Source organism: Podarcis cretensis (assembly GCF_951804945.1).
Source record: "Podarcis cretensis genome assembly, chromosome: 8".
Classification (NCBI taxonomy): domain Eukaryota; kingdom Metazoa; phylum Chordata; class Lepidosauria; order Squamata; family Lacertidae; genus Podarcis; species Podarcis cretensis.
In genome coordinates this window covers 42,961,282-42,981,769 of record NC_137177.1, presented here as the reverse complement: position 1 = coordinate 42,981,769, position 20,488 = coordinate 42,961,282, and the positions used below count along the sequence as shown (strand labels likewise).

Genomic DNA, 20,488 nt, shown 5'->3' with positions numbered 1-20,488 from the left:
CTTCTTATGTTAGTAGTAGTACACTTTAAAAAATGTAGACTAAAACTGTGTGTTCTCAAATTGTGTCGCTCAACATGAATTCTCATGGGTTATAAAATCAGATAGATAAAGTGATCTTTCTGGACCATATACTCTCTGTGTATGTTCATTATATGGTTTTGAGTTACTCAGAGCGGATAGCGGGTTTCAAACAATAGTGAAACTGGTTATAGATACTGTTTTATTTTCATTTATTTCACATGGTTGTTGTTGTGTGTATAAAGTTGCGTGTCTACAACAAGTCCAAGGACATAGAACATGCTGATCAGAAGAAAAGGAGTGTAAATGATGGTAACGAACCTTTATTTAATAAAATACAACTGGAGAGCTTCAGAAATTATTACACCTTACACATTTTGTGTTTTGAAGGGCATGGCCAGATGGGAGCTTCCTGTGCTTTTGATTTCATGTTTTAGTGCCCAACTAAGCATATGAAAATAATTTCCTTTAAGGCAGTTGCAACATGACAAAGAAGATCTGATGGGTCATCCTGTAACACTGGTCCCAAGACTTTGGGATAGCAGCAATACATGACTGAACCCTTTGATACTGAACTTCCCGTGCCAAGATGTGTTGTATGATTAATTTATTATATTGTAGCTAGGTAACCCACATGTACAAACCCTGGTGCTTTGATGTTCTAGGCTTGGTACAAATAAATATCAAGGACTTAATTTTACATGGTACTACTAATTCATCTGAGTTACCTGTGGGCTTATGCATCATATCCAGTTTCACTGCTGATGTATAACTTCCAGCTGAGCTACTGGCTTTCAGATTGGTGTTTGGGCTTTGCATAGGCTAGGGGTTTCTGACTTGAGAGACAGGGGAGGCAGTTTAACTACACACACACACACAAATCCTCTCAGTAAGGACTCAAGACAGAGTTCACTTGATGGTTTTTGCCAGCAAGAAGTGTGTACTAACCATACTTCCCTGGTTTTGACTACTTTGGAAGTTCACATTATTTGTTTAGACGAATCTGATCCACACTTGCACAAGTTTGTTAATTGATCTGCCATCCTTTGCAGATAGTTAACTTTATTTGCAGGCTAGGCAGAGAAGATGGTTGTGTAACTCAGCTGTGGCCACTAAGAACTCTTCCAGTAATTATCTAGGGAAATCTCTTCCTAGCTGCATGATATTTCCAGGTTCCAATGTAAATTAGAGCAGACTGTAATAAAAGCCAATGTAGTATTCCAGTGGTGGATCAAACCTATTATATTTTACCTGCAGAATTTCAAGATTCATAATTTAGTTTGTCTCCTTTTGTCATGCACACTGAAGGGTTTTGAGAATGTTTCAGACAATAATATTCCTGACATTCATAGATCCAGAGGCTTTCCACATAACCACTGACTATTTTTACTTCTTGTTAAGTCCTAGCCACAGAAAATTCTATATTTTTATTCTGGCTGGCCTGTAATTGCTTCTCATTGTTCCATTTCTTGGTATTGCTGCCACTTCTTCAGTACCTGTTAGTTTTATCTATTTTTTGATGCCATATTTTATTTTCAACTAAGAAATTCTGCACAAACAATTATGTGTTATATGCCCGGGGTTTAGAGTGCAGGCATCACTTCAGGTGCTGAATACATTTATCTGGCGTGCTATGCAAACAAATAGGCATAAAACCTCTGACTTTGAAGGATAAAGTCTGCTGTGTAGGAAACTGCCATAATGAGTAATTATGATTTGTTCCAGCAGCTCAGGACCAGGGAGGGCAGACTTCATGCTTGCTGGATCTACTTTTTTTTTGTTTTACTGGGACTCAAAGATCCACCAACTGGAGCACGGTGCACAGGATATACACTAAAATAAAAATAAAGAAGAAGAATTAAGTGCTCTGAGCTGCTGCTGAATTCAGGGATCTGTTCTAAGTACCAGAACTGAGCTACCCTCACAGTCCTTCCACACATAACTCTTATTATGGTTCCCTCAGGCTTTCTTCATTTTAGCAATCTAATTTGGACAAGGGCGCAGGGAAAGAGTCATTTTATTGGTGTTCATGTTAAACAGTTGAGAGTCAGAAATCCTTGCCTGTGTACTGCACATCATCTAGAGATCAACAGTACCAGTAGCCTCTGTTAAGATGGTGTTTGGTAATGCAGCATTTTTAAGCTCCCTGCAGGGAATTTGAGTGTAAGGATGTGGAACACTGTGAATAGCATTTGTTGAGGTTTGGTTCATATTTTCCTTTTCCACCAGTCAGCAAGGTGAAAATTAAAATGTCAAAATACCTCTCACTTTGTGCTTTGCAAGGCAATTAAAAAAGGTAGCAGTGCAACCCATCCTGGACCTGGAGGTGTGTTTCAACTACAACCCATTTGCTCATAGCTATTTTTGGGGCAAGATGGTTGAGAGGATGGTAGACAGCTTCTGGTGTACTTGGAGAAAAAGGATTATCTGGAGCATTTCAGTCTGGCTTTAGGCCTGAGTTTGTCACTGAAACTGGGAGACAGGTGTCAGGAATGTAGCCCTGTTAATTCTCCTTGAACTCTGTTGCTTTGCTTATATTTGATGATGGTATCTTCCTAGAACGCTTCTGTCAGCTGGGAGTGGGAGTCATGGAGCTATGGTGGCTCTGCTTTCACTCTTCCATATAGGGTCATTTCCGGAGACTAGCATCGGGAGACCCCCTGATTGGCCCCTTGGCAGTTATGCTGCAGGAATCATGCAGGGCTCCATCTTGACCTCTGAGTTTCTTAACATCTACATGAAACCTCTGGGATAAGGTATTATTCCATAAATTGTGAGGCTGAAATGCTTAAAAGATCACCTTTCTCTTCATCTGCTAGCCCAGGCTTTTAGATCTGCTGTGGAGGACCGTGTCATCCTGCCAATGAGGGAAGCCTAATGTGCAGTGACGGGGATCAGACCTTCTCAGTGGTGGCACCTTGCCTGTGGAATTTCCTATCCTTGCAGGATAGGAAAACCCTCATCACTGAATTTTTGATGGTGTATTAGGACCACTCAGGTCTTAGGAGCAAACAGATGCATTTTAGGTCAGATGTACTGATGCTACCTGCAGTGCTGTATTTTGTAGTGTTGCATTTTGACTAGTGTTTTAAAGTTATGATTAAGGTTTCAAATGGTTTTTGAAATGTATTTTAAGTATCCTTTGTAAACTTCTCTGCAATCTTAACAGATGAAGGACAGTTTAAAAATCGAACAAATTGGAATTGCAGTTAATTTATTCACTGCTAGAATGATAAACTACACGATGCAGTTCAGCCACATGTTATGTTAGGAGCAAATTGAGTAAAATACTTCCATTAGCTTTTACCTTCTTTTTCTATCACCTTTTTTCTTTTTCAGATTTCTTCTTTTCCCCACCCTTTTTTGTGTAATCTAGGGTCTTTTTTATTGATTCTTGGAGAATCTGAACACATATGTTTCTATATATGTAAGTAGCATTGGACAGTGTTCTCAAAGCTACGAACATGAGTTTGACCAAACTGCGGGAGGCAGTGGAAGACAGGAGTGCCTAGCGTGCTCTGGTCCATGGGGTCACGAAGAGTCGGGCACAACTAAATGACTAAACAACAACCACAAAGTAGCATTGATTGCTTTGTTATACACAACTGCTATAAGACACCAGCTATATGGTATATTGTAAACCTACAAATAAATAAAATAAAAAGTGAATAAATTAAGGAAAAAATTAAAAGGGTGAAATATTTGTGTTTCTAGAGCAAGATAGTGCTTTAAACATTTCTAACTATTAACAGGCAAAAGGAAGGAGTTAAGCTGAAGATGAGGGCTATGAGAAGGAAAACAGGTATTGGGGCCTGGTTATTAACAAGGAAACTGAAACAAGAAGCTTGTAATAAAAAGTAGAGGGCAAAAAGGCTGAGGGGAAAGAACAATAAGGCAGATGCTGTTTTTTTTGGCTGAAGTTTTTTTGGGCTTTGGTTGAAGACGTTTTCCCAATCCTTCTTGTGTCCTGCTGTTGGTTGGTATGTATAGTATGATTCCAGAGGAAAGCTTGATAGCTATTTTCTTCCTACTGTTTTTCATGGAGGAGAGCAGACTTGCTAATATTTGTGCCATGTAAGAAAAAACAGGAGAGGAGAGACCATAATTCACAAGGTTTGAGTTTCAACTTTGCAATTGTATGAGTGTGGCAAAATAAAGAAGTACTTCAAACTGGTATATTTTACTATGCCAACTAAGTCCAAAATCTTATACCTTTTTACTCAGAAGTAAGCCCTTCTGGATGCAGTGAACTTTGTCTCCTGAGTAAATATGGATTTAATGGCACTGTGGCTTAAATTGAACAGGTTGTCATTTTAAAGTAGCGTAACCATTTATTCATGATTGACAGAGCATGTTTGAAATACTGGAATGGGAAGCTTAGTTCCATGCTTTTTCAATATTTTACTACTTAATCCATGGATTACAACTGCTACTTCACTGACACTTCATTAGAGCTGGCTGCACATTCAGAATATTAAGCTGAGCATGAGTAAATTTATAATTTAAGAATCGGAAGTCTTGTTAGCCCAGCAGTGGAATTGATGTCACTATCACTTTGCATTTCAGTTCCTCATTGTAAAAAAAAGGGGGGGGGGAGTTCACCCTCAAGGTGGTTGTAATACAAGGCTTGTTTTGATGTTACCATTCCATTCTTTTTTTTTTTCCTTTTTCTTCCTATCTGTATGCCACAATTGAACTGCAAATGTGTTCTTTTTCACTTCCAGATGCTTTCCAAAATCACGAAATAATCAAGAAGCAAGGTTGAGTCATTGAAAGAACACTTGCAATTAAGAATGCAATCCTATACACGTCTACTCAGATGTAAGCCTAATTGAGTTCAGTGGGATTTACTCCTGGGTAAATGTATACTGTATAGGATTTCAGCCTGGATGATATAGCTTGGTCTTAACCATGAATCAGTAATGCTATGCCACATGCTTCATTTAATCCAGAGTACCAAACCTGCTATAGAAGAAGTTGCTTGCTCTTTATACACTTTCACTTGGCAGCAAGCTTTGCACCATGTCCTTTTCCTGTTAATAGCTATGTTGCAGCTACCTTGAGTTGAGTGAATGGGTTACATTTAAATGTATGTTAGGGCCAAAGTAGAAATAATGTTGGAAATGCTACATCTCCATTTGTTTATACTTTTGCAGATCAACAGCTGCATGTGGGGGCAGATGAGAATTAGGGGTAGGGTGGGGGGAACCATTTCCCAGCACTATTTCTCCATTGGAAATTGACCTCCCCATAGTTGCTGATTTCCCATAAGGAAAAACATCTACATGCATGTATTTTTTCCTCATCAGAGGATTAATAGCTTCAGTCTGGGCTGGGGATTTTCATCAGGAAAATGGTGTGGAGGGGTATACATTCACACATCTTAGTCCTGATCACTATTTGATTCTTACTACTATTTTCAGTAATCGCTACTTAAAGCAGGTATTGCTAATTTGAAGAGCTTGATGTTTGCTTGATATAAGAGGTAGATTAATTATATACCGGTAATTAATTATATACCGGTAACTGTTTCCCATGCAAGCTTAATTGAAATTGGTGGATAGCTCAGTCCGTAGTAATCTCAGGGTTGTGGGTTCAAGCCCCACATTGGGTGAAAGATTCCTGCATTGTGGGGGTTGGACTAGATGATCCTCATGGTCCCTTTCAACTCTACAGTTCTGTGATTCTATGAAGCTAGTGGGGATATTGTCGAAATAGAGATTGATGGGTCTGGTATAATATATTGGAATATACTAATGTTGTTTATTTATAGATGGTTTGAGATGATTTTATGATGACTTTTGAGGGATGAGCCTGAGTATGCCACTCTCCTAGAGAGACACCAATCTCCCAACTGAAATATATGTTTGTTTATGTTGGGTTGATGTTTTTACTATTCAAACCCAAGTTAACTTGTTGACTTGGATACAGAGAACCCCTTGTTTTACCAAAAGGAAATTCTGCTTATGCAAATACGGTTCTCCAGTTTCTATGTTATTGCAGGATGAAGTCCTACAAATGCTTACCTTGTTTTGGTGGACTTCACACTGAGGCCTTAATGCCTGGTGCAGCTTGGTAGTTCGTAGCTTCTGTGATAACCATGAACCTGCCTGAACTGTTTATATCGAGTCTGACTAATTAGGTATTAATTCATTTTTAGATTTAGGCTACGTAAATTAAAAGAGATAGGGACTTTTTGGTGACCAGGGATATCATAGCAGTGAAGACCTGTAAGACTCCCTCTCTTTCCATTTTTAGATAGTTTCGGTAGATGGTTAAAAATTGCAACCAGCTTTCGATAGTGTGTTTGAAGGAACAGCTGCTTATAACAGCATTTTCTATGAATGATTTAGCACTGCCATTTTTGTGTTGGGTGTTTTGCGTTTAACATTTATTTGGTTATTTTATATTAGAAAAGTGGGTAGTAAATAAATCCTAATAAAACTGGACCATATCTACTGTTTCCTTGGGAAAGAAAATATTTTACATAATAAGAAACTATTTGTTTATATAGCCCTTCTAATATTAAAAGCAGTCAGTATACATTGTCTCAGTAATTTTTGCCAGTGTTCTTTTAAATTAGGTCAGAATAGTGACCTCCATCTTACATACAGTGAGAAATAGGTGATTAGAAGTGCCCTGTCTTTGGAGAACTAGCGAATTAATGGCAGAGGTGAGATTGGAGGCAGATACTTCCTGGCTCTCAGCTCAGTCACTTACAGCCTAATCCTGTGCATGTTTACTCAGAAGAAAGTCCTGTTTGTTCAGTGAAATGTAATCCCAGATAAGTGTGTTTAGGATTGCGGCTGTTATTCTCTTGCCTTGTGTCTGATTTTGATCCAGAAACAAACCACTGTCAGGATTTTGATCTTCTTAAGACATGGAAAGCCATCTGGAGTGCAAGACATAATCTGGGCAAGGGGTTGGAGCTAAAATCCCTATTCTTCTACGAATCATTGCATAATACTATTAAGGACAAACAATTGATGGTGATGCCTTATTGACGAACTAGAGGCATTCTTGCTTTCTTTTCCATAGCGTGAGATCATACTATATCAACTGCTCAAGCTACTCCACCCCGGCCATTGTTAATAAGCAGTACATAATTGTATTGTGTTGGCTAGTACAGTGCTAATTCCTGTCTTCTGCAACATTTGGTTTGTTTTAAAATGCACCTCATTGAGGTAGGGATATTTGTTAAAGTTCACCAGATGGTAATGGAGATCTGTGTACCTTGACCCTAAGAGTGGTTATTCGTGCTAGCCTAGTTTCACTTCTAGAAATTCCTTTTGCTTCAAAAGGAAGCTGCAACAAGTTTCCTTTTAACAAAAAAAACCTATTTTAGAATGATACATCTTTCTTCCTCTGCTTTTTCCTTTTCAGCCCACTGAAGATTTGCTGTGTTCACCCTGAAAATGTCCAGGAAATGCATAGACTATGGGGAGCTACCTGAATATGAGAAGAGTCAAATCAAAAGGACCTTGGAGCTAGGCACCGTCATGACAGTGTACAGCCTCAAAAAGAGTAGTCCAGAGAGGAGGACAATCCAAGTCATTATGGAAACTAGGCAGGTGGCATGGAGCAAGACAGCTGACAAAATAGAAGGTTTCTGTGAGTATCTGCTTATGGTCGTCATTGCAAATAATTGAATTTAACCCTGTCATGACCTGCTATTTTCTTTGATGTGTTGATGGGAATGAAGAAATGGTGTATGTTTACTGCTTTAGCGTTTAAAGCTGTATACCATGTACAGGTCCAGTTTAGAAAAAGGGAGGGGATTGAAAGTGACCCCACCCTTCAGCTGACTTCCAGGCCTTTTACTCAACCCTTGTGACTTAGTAGATGGATGGACCTAGGACAGACACATTAACTTAAGCCAGCAGCAGGGAATCTTTGACCCAGGGGCCTAATTAGCTCCAACAGGGATCTTAATTTGGCCAGTGAGGATGTTACTTCTCAGGCCACATCCACCTGCCCCATATGTGGCATCAGATGTAGGGCAGGTAAAGATGCTTCCTAATTGTTCATTGGAAAGTGGGACTTGCTTGCAGTGTTGACCATGTTTAAGTAAGTTTTAACTGTGGTTGGTGTGATGTCTAAATTAAGAAACCAGAGCCAGATCAAAACATTTTGCTGCATGAGGTGGAAGACAAGGTTCCCCCACCCTCCTGTTCCTAAACTGACTAATTGGTAGCTGAATCTTACTCCAACACTTATTTAGTTAGGCATGTTAGTTTGCTACAGCAAAAACAAATGACTGCATTGTGGCACCTTAAAGACTAAGACATTGATTCAAACACCAAGCCTTCATCCAGTTTGTGAAGTATACAGCCTATGTAAAGCGAGAAGGAAAATGATTATTGGTTGCTGTTGCTGTTTTTGTTTTTTAAAAAGGTGGCACCAAGAGCTAGCAGTAGGTGTGTCACAATAGTTTGTTGAGCCTAATTGAGTGCAACTGCATGCATGTGAGTTTTTCATATCCATGTGGATTTCTTTTTCTTTCTTTATGCTACCGTCACCTACCACGAATCCTCACATTGAACCGGAACTAAGCTTAAGTATGTGGAATTGCATTTGTACGTACCAATTTCCAATTAGCACAGTATCTCTCCTTCCCTCCCTGTTTTCTCTCCTACTTTTCAAAATGTAGATTGTAAACTTCTGGGGGAAGGAACCTATTTCTGTCACTTGGGCTACTCTGTTAAGTTCAATGTACATTGATGGAGTTAACTAAACAATAACTGTAATATCAAGGTTTCAGAAGCTTTGAACAATAAGTACATAAAGTTTCAAGCTATGTTAAGGTTATATAATCATAGAATGAAGGCATTGGTACCTGTTGTTTTTTTTTTAACTAAAGTATTACATAGGAGTTGTAATTTCTAATGAATAGCACTTTTGAGAAAATTGAGTGGTTAATGATCAATATTTTCTGACAGTTAATCTCTCAGAAGATATTGATCATTGAACCAGATCCTTTTTTTCTTCTTTTTTTTAAGTCTCCTTGTGGTTCAGCCTGTTTAACAGCAAGCATGAGGGTGGAAATTCCTTAGCTGCAGGTTCAGTCTGTTCAACAGCAGGTTAAAATAGCTATGTTTTTAAAAATATGCTGAAGTGCAAGTAAGAATTAAATCCCATTTGCTTAATGAAGGTAGAAAAAGGTGGCTGTGTTCTTTCCTTTTGAAATAATGGTTGTGTTTGGCATATTGTTTCCTTTTTGAGGTTTTCCTTCATGATTCCTGCTTGGGGATCTGGGATCAATCAAAACCTATTGCAGGCTTATGTGGAAAACTGTTGTTTTATTTTAAAATTTGTTGAATCTTTGATGTATACTTGTTGAAAGATGTAAGACTTTTTGGTGCCACTTCCTCACCAGGTGTTTTAATGTGGAATTTCCACTCTATACCCTGTGAAAAGCAAGTGAAAATTGACATGACAGAAAATGTACATGTTCAAGTTTGGAAAGTTTTTTAGCTTACAGTGAGAGAACATTGAGAGTGTCACTCTAAATACTTTATTGTTTGGAAGCACCGTTCCTTTCTGAGGACATGTCCATATATTTTTTTCAGTTTGCATTTATGAAATTTGGAATTTTAAGTATTCCCTTTTAAATGATACCTACTCCAAAATCATGGGAAACAATAAATTAATGACAGTGGATAACTATAGTTGGAAAGATTGCAGTATGTCTTGTAAAAACAAATAGTACATTTTGTGCAAAAAAGCCAAACCCACAAGTTTTAGATGCTTAGATTATATAGATGCCTATCTAGATTATATAGATGAGTTGATGAGGAAAAAGGGAAGAAGAAAAGAAGGCCTAGCATGTGTACCGGAAGTAGTAAACAGAGCTTCATAAGCACATTGAGCATTATCTCCTTCCGTAGTTAGTCATGAAGAAGCTTTATACGCACAAGAGAGGTCTCTCCCACTTGCTGATCATGGCTGGCATCAGCATTATTAGTGTAGGATGTTTGGCACACCACTAATAAATGAATATTGGACGGAAATTGATAGTTACGTCTCAATATATTGATGCCATTTCACTAAAGGCACAATCCTGTACATTGCTGCTCAAAAAGAAATTCCCAATAAGTTCAGTAAGCTCTGGAAACTGGGTGCATGATTGCAGCCTGATTCTTACTGAGATGTTCAGAGTCTTGTAGGCATGGTCTCCAAAGGACTAGCATTCTGTGTGCCTGGCAGTGAGAAATGTGCTAAATGTGCACTATTCCAGTTTGTGGTTTTTCCTTCCTGCCACAAGTATAGGGCTGGATCCTGCAGTTTTTTATTCGAGGCAGAGCACCAACTAGCTCTCTGTAAATTTTAGCCTGTGTGTTTTTCTTCTCACAAGCCAAGGCAAAAAAACAACAACAAAAAACTTGTTATAATTAGTAAAACTTCTTTTGACAAGCAGCTGCCATTTGTGATATGATGCAAATGTGCTAGAATGGCAGCAGTTGTTGTGGGCAGAGAGACCTGAGTTTTGCAATTCAAAAAGGCTTTTGATACTTGTTGTTTTGCTTTTAGGTTTGGGGGCAATAACTTATCTTCCTTTCAGGATGGTTGACTTTAAATTCTGTCATGCATAGAATTCAATACACTTCCTCCTTGGATGGCTAATTTGCAGCTGTATGCATTTTCTCTTTCTGCCCCCCTGTCCTGGTTTGGCTTGGCAGGGGAGGGGAACTTGCACATGGAGGGCTTACTCACATGTGGGAATTCATGGCTATCAGCCCCCTGCACACTTCCCACTTACTCTTGGATATCCTGTGTGAAAGACACCTCTACAATTAGTGACCAAGGAAGGGTTGTTTAACACACTTGAGACAAGGCAGAGTTACCAGTACTGGAGGGTGACATGGAAGAAGGAGATGGGAGGCATTTGCAGGGCCATACTAAAGAGGCATGGTATTCCTGCTTTACTTGTGCTTTGTTCTGTCACTCCACTTGTGCCAGTAGAATGGAAGTTGCTATTGGATGTTGGGGGGGTATATCTTACCCAAGGTAGAATATCTGTAAGGGGTCTGATAAGGTAAGTTTTAGTGTATTGCTTTTTTCTGCATGTGTTGTACACATGCAGGGCACTTTGTACAATGTTCCCTGTCTCCCGTACCACATGTTTTCTTAACAACAATTGCAATGGAATGGTAGGAGGTGGAGTGAGCAATGTGTTTTGACTTTCAGTTGAGTTTGGTTTTTTTACTTGCACCACCTCTTCCTTTTATGGTATGGGCTGTAAGCAAGACCATGGAAAGTTATGGATTCAGAGTGAAGGTGCCTTTCCATTGCCCATTTTTGGTCTCTGGACAGTTGGAGTTGTGCCAATGGTGTGGATATGTTGGTGTAATCTTAGGCCAGCATCATGGGCGTAGCCAGGATTTTTGTGGAGGGAGGGCAGAACCTCAGTTAGTTATGTATTTTTATTAATTTTTATTGATTTAGGGGGGCGGTTGCCTCTCCCTTCCACCACCACCCTGGCTATTCCCATGGCCAGCATTGATCCCTGATGGTGATATTGTCCTTTACTAGTGCAGGGGGAATGCACCAGATCTCAAATACTTTTCAACTGGCACAATTTGAGCATATGATTTCACCTCTAGTCCCTGATATGTTTACTGGTGTGCTAAAAGGTTTCCTTGCAGGTGTATCAGACTGGCATGCAGATTCTCCATGTCATCCTTCTTTCCATTTCAAGTCTTTTCCATGGTGTGGACAAACATTTTACTTGTGCTCCATGTGTGACTGAAATTGTTTACCCAAGGAGGGAATTTTCCCCTTCTGTCCAAAGTATCGGGGAAAGTGCTTTCCGCTGTTTGCTTGAATTGGAGTCATTCATAAGTCCTCATGTTCTTCTAAAATTAAATGTGGGGTGTGTCGACACAAAATCACTAGACCACGTACTTCACAGGGTAAATGACTACAATTTTCTTGACTCCACTCCGGCTGCATGCATCTTCATGCTCTGTATGTTGCCATGGCAGAGAAAGACTGCTGTTTCTTCTGTCTTGAAGTAGGAATTCCCGTGTTGTTTAAGGGAAGGATGAAAACTTCATTGTGTAGCCTAAGTGAGATGGCACCATATAGTATAACATTCCTGCAGTCTACCTGCTGCTCCTACAAAGCTTACAAACAGTAGTACAAACCTTTTTTTTTTTTTTAAGGGAGAGCTGAAGTTCTCACATGATGAATTTTGTGCCCAGTACCAGATTCTGTGCTTGAGCCCTGTTCTAGGGCTTGCAATATTTGTCATGATCTATCAGTACAGTGAAAAGTATGAAGTTTGTTCTGTGTTTGTTTTTATACCTCAGCTGAGCTGTATGAGTGAACTGTATGAAATTTCCTTAAAGAGGCTCCTTATTTTTGCAGTCAACTCGTATAACTCGGATGTGTAAATAAAATCGAAACAGGAGTCTAATGAACTTTCGCAGTAGAAGCAGGCACACAATAAACACTTTCTGTGATTTGGCTCAAGGCACTTGCTGTGTTTTGGTGATAGAAAAAAGAAAGAAAAAGAGATTTATTGCCCCCCTCTGCATGCAGAAGACTATTATGTATTTATTATATTTATAGAATGCCCATCTCTTAGCGGAGCCCAGATTACAAGTTAAATGTCCAGCATTTCCCAGTAGGGCAGGCTAAGACTCTGGAGAGTCCCTGCCAGTCATTGTAAACAATACTGGGCAAGATGGACCAATGGTCAAATTCAGTAGAAAGTAGGTTCCTGTGTTTCAGGAGTTTGATCACTCTAGCTTTACTTGCACATGATCTTTGTTTCAGTCCTTGGCATTGCCAGGTAGGGGTGGAAAGTCCTCCTGCCTGAAACAGTGGAAAGCCACTCTGAGTCAGTATAAACAGTACAGAGCTGGATGGGCCTATGGTCTGACACAGTAAAAGGCAACTTCCTAGGCAAGATAGTGAGAGGCACACACCAAATTCTTAACATGTGCCTGCTTCTACAGCAACAGAGAGGAACGAAAAGAAATTAGATCAGGCGCCCCCAAACTCGGCCCTCCCACTGTTTTTGGGACTATAATTCCCATCATCCCTGATCACTGGTCCCGTTAGGTAGGGATGATGGGAGTTGTGGTACCAAAAAAGCTGGAGGGCCAAGTTTGGGGATGCCTGAATTAGATAGTACTGCATGCTTCTATCTTAGATTTAAGATCTTCAACAAGGCAATTGATGAGAAAGAAGGAGAAAGCTAGCAGTTTTTCTGAACCGTCACTTCTTTATTTATGCCTTGATGGATGATTCATGGCAGTGTGAACTTGCACTTATTTGATTCACTGCTTCTTCCTCCTAGTACAGAAGCTGCAATGGTTTTTATGCTTGTATGCATAGTCCTTTACCTTTTTTGCACTTGGGTTATGATTAATTGACTAAAACCTGTTTAATCAATTAAAGACATGTATATTTTTTTAAAAGTACTTGCAGAATCCACAGATAGAAGGGCTTCATCTTCGATGAGGCAGTCCCTCCTGCCTTTGGGAATGCCTTTGTGCCAGCTTCTGCCTGCTGGTGCTGCAAGATCACTGAGGCAGGCACTAACACCTTCTTTGCTTTGTGGTTGGCTGGATCAGCATACATTTCATTCACCTCGGATGCTTTTCCAGATTTAGCCCTCTTCATCGCCTTTGCTCCCTGCATCTCTCTTATCACAGGCACCTGGCATCAAATGGTATGGTGGAGAAGAAGTGTGTGTTAGAAAGAGTGCTGGGAAAGGCATCAAAGGAGGCAGTGGTGCCTCGCAAGACAAAATTAATCCGTTCCGTGAGGCTCTTCGTATAGCGGTTTTTTCGTCTTGCGAAGCAAGCCCATTGACAGCTTAGCGGATTAGCGCTATTAGCGGTTTAGCGGCTTTTAGCGATCAGCTGTTAAGCGGCTTATCAGCGGATCAGCTGATAAGCGGCTTAGCGGCTTAGGAAAAGGGGGGGGGAAGGGGGAAAAACCCGCAGGAACTCGCAAGACATTTTTGTCTTGTGAAGCAAGCCCATAGGGAAATTCGTTTTGCGAAGCGCCTCCAAAACGGAAAACCCTTTCGTCTAGTGGGTTTTCCGTCTTGCGAGGCGTTCGTCTTGCGGGGCACCACTGTAGTGGAGAAGTCTCTCACAGGTGATAGCTCCACTTAGAATAGACTAGTAGAGGCATAACTTGTCTAAAGTGTGTGACTTGCTACAAGCCGTTTGGGTTTGCGTAGTTTGTAAATAAGGTCAAGTTCCTTTCAGAAGGCAATATCATGCAGAACAAAGCAATCATTTCCTCTTTCTTCCACACGGTACTACTTCAGTGCACCACAGATGTTTCTGGGCTTTTGCTGTTTCTTTAGTGAAGATGTGCAACAATTATAAGGTTAATTCAGATTAATTTTTTAGACTGTGTTGCTAACAGTGTGTGAGAGTCCTCCTACATTGGTGCCACCTGTTCAATAATAGCCTTTGGAGTCATGTTTACTATACATTAGGTATCCCAAGGCAGTAGTGACATAACAAACATAGTTTTCATTTATAAATCCTTGTCAACGTTTAGGAGTTGTGGACATTTGAAAAGATGCTGTGCAGCATGATTCTGTGTGTGTTTACACAGAAGCACCTCTCAGAAACCAAAGGCACAACAGCCTTCATTTAATCTTGCAATCCTTAACCTTCAGAGAAGAAAAGGTTGCCTCGTTAATGGGAATTTGCAGAGTTGTGGAAAATAGTTGCTGCTTGTCTTTTCTCCTGCACCCAATCTAAAGACGAAAATTCATTACTATCACCGTTCTGGAAAAAGAGGTGAATATTTGCATACTTGTTCTGCATGGCACAGCAAGAGGTCCTGGGTGCTGCTGCTTCACTGCCACATGACTCTTCGATATCTACCCCATTTTTGCTAATTACATCTGTTCCTGTCTTGCCCATCTGGAGTGTTAACATATAACACTCCAGGTAGTAATCTCAGAATGGTACAAGTGAATTGGCAAATGATGAAGGCATACTTCTTTACCCTGGCATTTGATACCTCTGATTTTATGACCCATCCTATTTTTCTTTGTAGTTGTGAATTTTTAATTGTTTTTAATACTGTATTTTAAACTGTAACCCATTCTAGGACCTAGGGCTGAAGTGCAGATGGTGACGATTAGCCTCATACCATAAGGAGAAGGAAACAAGTACATAATAAAAGCCTTGTTGGATTAGCCTAAAGGTCCATCTAGTCTGTCTTCCCACTGTGGGGAACCAGATGCTTCTAGACAGCATGGCAGGAGTGAATGTAGGATCTCTCTGGCCCTATGAGCCATATTCTCCTAGGCCAACAACTGTTTGGAGTAAGTTTAATGCTACTCTGTGGATCTTAGTTGATATCTCTGTCCAATTTGCAGAACCCTGCCCACAACAGTACCATATATTTGTTTCCATGAATTTGATCCAGAAACAGCAGTTCTGCTTTTGCATCTCTTAGTATACTATTACATACTCACCAGCTTCCTCAAGATGTGAGAAGTAGCCTTTGAATATTAGATGACCGGAAGGTGCCTTTTTATGTAAGGTGGCTTTGCAATATTTGTTTAATTTAAATATAAACAAGCATAGTGTATTAGAAGCAAATTGCAGAGAGATCTGCATTAGAAAGAGGGTTGTGGGGTCCCATTTTTAAAAGCAAAAGAGCTGGGTGGGTGAAGAGTGCCTCTATTTCTCTATTTCTCTGATCTAGCTCTCTGTAGCTCTTTTGTCCAAGTGGCTTGAGATGGAGGCTGCGTGCAGGTGAACCACACATGGGAATGAGGATTCTGTGTGTCTCATTCACACTTCTATTTTGCTTTGAAAATCTGATCTCCCTCTTTTTATGTAATGAGGGTATGCCAGACTTTGAATATGAAGAACTGTCAATGTCATGGAAAGTCTAACTTGCAGGCTGGTTTGTATTTCCTTCAGCCCGGCTGGTTGCAGATGTGTGTCCTGGCTGATACAATTCTATTTTAAGGGGTGAGTAGGGCAAAAGTGTCTGATTTAAAGTATTTTTCTGAATTATTTTTCCGAAGTATTCCTCTTTCCTTTTGTAATTATTTGACTGTGTTGAAAGCTCTCTTCCAGTCCCTGTTCTTATAGTGGTTATGCAAAAGCCTGATTTCAATAATGATACGGTTGTTTACCTATCATGATGCAGTAGCTTTTGGGTTCAGTCATAGTGAAACAGATAGTGTCCATAGTGAAACAAATTGTGGCTTCCTGCCAGCTTGTTAGGTTGTAACCAAAGTCACTAGGATCCAATGCCCAAGCTATGATACTTGAGAGTGTTAATTTGAATAATCTTGCAAAATGGCTTTTATTCACTTTCTTATCTAAAACAGATGTTCTGATTCATGGTTCGTCTTGGGTGCACCATTTTGTTTCTTCAACTGGGTGTCTGTGGTCAGATGAAAAAAATCAACAAATGTGGCCTTCTAACTGCTTGCAGGTCTCTTGAACTGTTCATTTCCTCTGCTTTAATGCTCACTCACCTAGGCCAGACTTCCTGTTTATGGTCAGTCAGGGGAAGGGCTAAATGAAGTTAGCTATAATTCTCTAAATGTACTCTGCAAATAGGTTTGGTTTGGACATATTCTAGGCAGCCTTCGTTTTTTATTATTATTTTACAAAATTAATACCCTGCCTTGGACATAAGGCTGAAAAGCACTTCTGTTGACTGGTTTTACTGTCCAAAAAATCCTTCTCCTCCCCATCCCCTTACTTATGAATTGAAACTGATTGGGTGTGGGCTGTGGAAGGCTGGCATGGCCTTGCAAAAGGGAGAAGACCAAGGTGGCTTAATGGTACAGGTTCTGAAAGGGTGTGTATGTATAATTGAGGTCAAGCCAATATTGTCAGTATGATTAAAACAGTGGTGAACCTACCCCTGTTTATCTGCATTGCATCAGCCTTCTATCTCCATATCTCTACCCATTTATTGGTCTTCCTGAGTGTCACCCAGACAATGGGCTTCCATATTGGTAGCTGATCTTCTGAGGCTTCTGCAGTGGGTGGAGATATCTGCAGGTGCAAAATTGGACAACCAACAGACTGTGAGCTGCATGTGGCCCCCTATCTCATTTTATGTGCTTCCTGAACCATTCTTCCATCCCATCAGACTTCCTTCCTTCCTTCCTTCCTTCCTTCCTTCCTTCCTTCCTTCCTTCCTTCCTTCCTGTTTGTTTTCTCCTCATTTTCCTTGGCTTTTAAAAGGTGGTTGTTTTTTCTTTCTGTGTAGTTTCAGTCTGGATGGACTGAACAGTTTTTTGAGAGAAATAAATTGAAGTATGTTTCACTATTTTCCTTGTCGTGTGCCGCCTTCTCTGCCTCCTGCCCTGCACCACCATCACCCCGGCTATTTGAGAAGAATTGGTTTACTTTTGCCATGTGTGTAGACACACACACACACACGGCAGACGTCTACCAGTTTTTGCTGGGTAGTGCGTGGGAGAATGAGGAACAAAGCATTCACACCCACAATCACTTTTTACAGATTTGAGTGTAACTTGCATTTGCTTTTTAAAGCAGGAGCTGTATTGGTCTGTTTTATTCTTAAAAATCCCTCTCTGAGCTTCATTGAGAGTGAACCTAACTACCCCAGTGGAACTTCGTTATAAGCAGAGCTGCATAGTGCTGCGAATTCTAATAAGAGGTAGCCATGGTGAAAATTGTAGCGGGGTGACCTTTATTCCAAATTAGTTAGCCCAGAATACTTGTCTCTCTGCCTCTGCCCCTCATCAGTTCTGACTTTGTTCGCCAAAGGAATATTTCCCTTGCAAAGGAAATCAGTTGCCCACCTCAGGCCTACTGTAGTCTATTGCTGTATGGAATAAAGCAGGGCAAGCTACCATTTTTGTTGAAATATGATTTGAGAATGTTGCATAATTTAGCAAATTCACTAGATTTCATTCTGAAAGATTCAAACTGGTGAAAATAACATATATAAAAAAAACTTGATTGACAGGGCTGGTACTATAGTTCCCAATTAAAGCCCATCAAATGTATTATTAGTGATCTAAAGGCCAGTGATCTATAGCACCAAACACCTGCTTACCAGCAACTGCAGTTCACATAACAGATACAGGGACTGGCTCAGACCCTGCGGCAGATCCAGATGCCAGATGTGTTGCCCTCTCTACTCTGGCAACACTATTACAGGATCTAATAATGCCATCCACAAAACCAGGGGTTAGTTTACTTGTTTATTTTCCAATGTGATATATGCCATCATCTGCTAGCACTGCTCTTATTAGCATTCTGTGTAGAACAAATATAGACCATTCTCTATGTGAACAGAAATCTGCATTAAAAATGACAATATGGAGAAACGGGTGGGTGGGTGTGGGGGGTGCATTTCAACCTTCCAGGACGCTTTGTAACTGACTGTAAAGTGACCACACTGGAACAGAGGAAATTCAAAGGTAGAGTGCAGTGTAAAACCACTGAATTGCAATACATCAAGAGGTTCAGTGCTATCACTTATGGACTGAATGAGCACAATAATCTTATCATGACATGTTTTTTTAATTGGCTTATTGATGGCAATATGTCTCTGTCTGTTGGTTTTTGTGAATAGCTACTGTTAAGAATCTAATTATCACCATCTGTGCATTTCTGCATTTCATTTCCTTCTGAGCTTGCTGATTACAACCCCCTCGTGTTTCATTTAAACCTGAAACTCAGTGTAACACTCATGCATCTGATGGACTGTGCTACACAGAAGCTTATGCATAATGGTTGTGTAAGTCTTTGAAGTGCCATGAGACACTTTGTTGTTTTATAGTGAACATTTGAATTTAAAATGCATGTGTTCAAACTTAAGACTTCTTGCTTTACTAAGCTATGGCTGTGGTTAGAGAAATTATAGCTGCTGTGTGGGGTCTATATTTTTCTAAACTCTGTGGTTTCGTTGCAGTGCCTCCAACTAAATGCACGTGGCATTATGTCTTTGGACACAGCCCTTATGCAACCTTGATGTTAGCAGTCTGTATTTTAAGTCCTGGAAATCCTTAATAAATTTTGTTGCACTAAAATTATGTGTTTGTAAAATTATGTGCTTCTCCTCTAGAAGAAATAGCTTTTAATTTATTGTGTATATCACATTTTCAGCTTTATTTCTGAAGATAAATGTTACATTGCTTTAATCAGATGTGTATCCCATTTACTTTTGAGACTGCTTCAGAATTTGCATCATGTGATCTTTGTGTTGCATCCTAGGGTTTATTTGATAGTCAAAAACCAAATGGTAAAATGTAAGAATGAAGCCATTGTTTTTGCCCTTGAGGACAGTAAGGCAGATTTGCAAAAGAAAACAAAGGCTTTTTAATTTTGTGCTTCTGATTTGCACACTTTCCAACCTTTCTGAGGTTGAGGAGTGGAAATAAGAGTCAAGTTCCTTCTCTGAAAAAACAAAACCCCACAGTCTTCAAAATGACTACACTACAGCATTTTCCAGAATAGAGTAGCACCTCTTAAATTCAGATGCCCTAGGTAGCCATCTTCATTTATTTTAGATTTGACCTACCCTGTGACTATGGAATATCTTGTTTTTTGCATCACTACTACAGAGAAACAGTCCCAGTCCAGGAGACTTCCATGTTTATGTCTCATTGAAATTAATAGGACAGATTAGTCATGACTAATTCAAATTCCATTTATTTCAGTAAGAATTGCGCCCAGCTAACTTTTTCTGGAAAAAGATTCATGTCATTTGCCCCTGCCATTAACAGTACCTATTTTCATTTTGAGTGATTAGAACACCACAACCACCTTGGATTACTTGCTCAGTTCATCCTTTGCATGTCAGAATATTTCCTTTTAAAGAGACAACGCTCACATCTATCGAAGCATGCATTAAAAATGAACCATGTCCTGTCTTTAGGACTAGATTAGATGTATTTTAGGATGCTCGTATTGTAAACCACCCTGTGATGCTCGGATGAATGGTGGTATAGATATTTAATAAATGGTGATGAAGATGATGATAATATTGGAATCTCCCACATTACTCCGGATTTTATTGCAGATTCATTTATACAGCAGGGGGACAAGGCTAAAATGGGGGCAGGGAGGTACTATGAAGGAACATACTCCCCTTGCCCCCTTGTGCCTCTGCATGCAATGCAATGCAGGGCAGCAACAGGCATGCATAGTTTCTGCTTAAGGCAGCTATAGGGACACACGAATCAAGCCATTAGTCCACCTAGCTCAGTACATGACGGGCCATGACTCTCCAGAGTTTCTGATGGAGGAGCTGCTGGAAAGTGAAACTGGGACGTTCTGCTTGCAAAGCAAATGGTCTGTTACTGAGGCTTTCCCTGTAAAAAGCCAATTTGCTTTTTGTTGTTGCTTTTTGTATAATAACAAAAAAAACCAACACCCTATTTCATCACATTTTGCTGATTTTCTTAAACATGCAACGTTCATTAGAGCTGAATAATCCCAAAAGGTGAGCCTTTAATGTTTGTACCACTACATTATGT

General features: G+C 39.9%; 1 protein-coding gene across 3 annotated transcripts in view; it reads left to right on the top strand.

Moving 5' to 3' along the window:
- The window catches only part of PLCG2 (phospholipase C gamma 2), a 66,017-nt gene that overhangs the window by 2,560 nt on the left and 42,969 nt on the right, over positions 1-20,488 (top strand). For all 3 annotated transcript variants that reach the window (XR_013842076.1, XM_079989324.1, XM_079989323.1), the window contains exon 2: positions 7,402-7,629. Coding sequence is in view for 2 of the 3 variants with exons in the window: in XM_079989324.1 (XP_079845450.1) it covers positions 7,434-7,629 (196 nt within the window). In the remaining variant the exon portion in view is untranslated. The remainder of the gene's footprint in view (positions 1-7,401; positions 7,630-20,488) is intronic.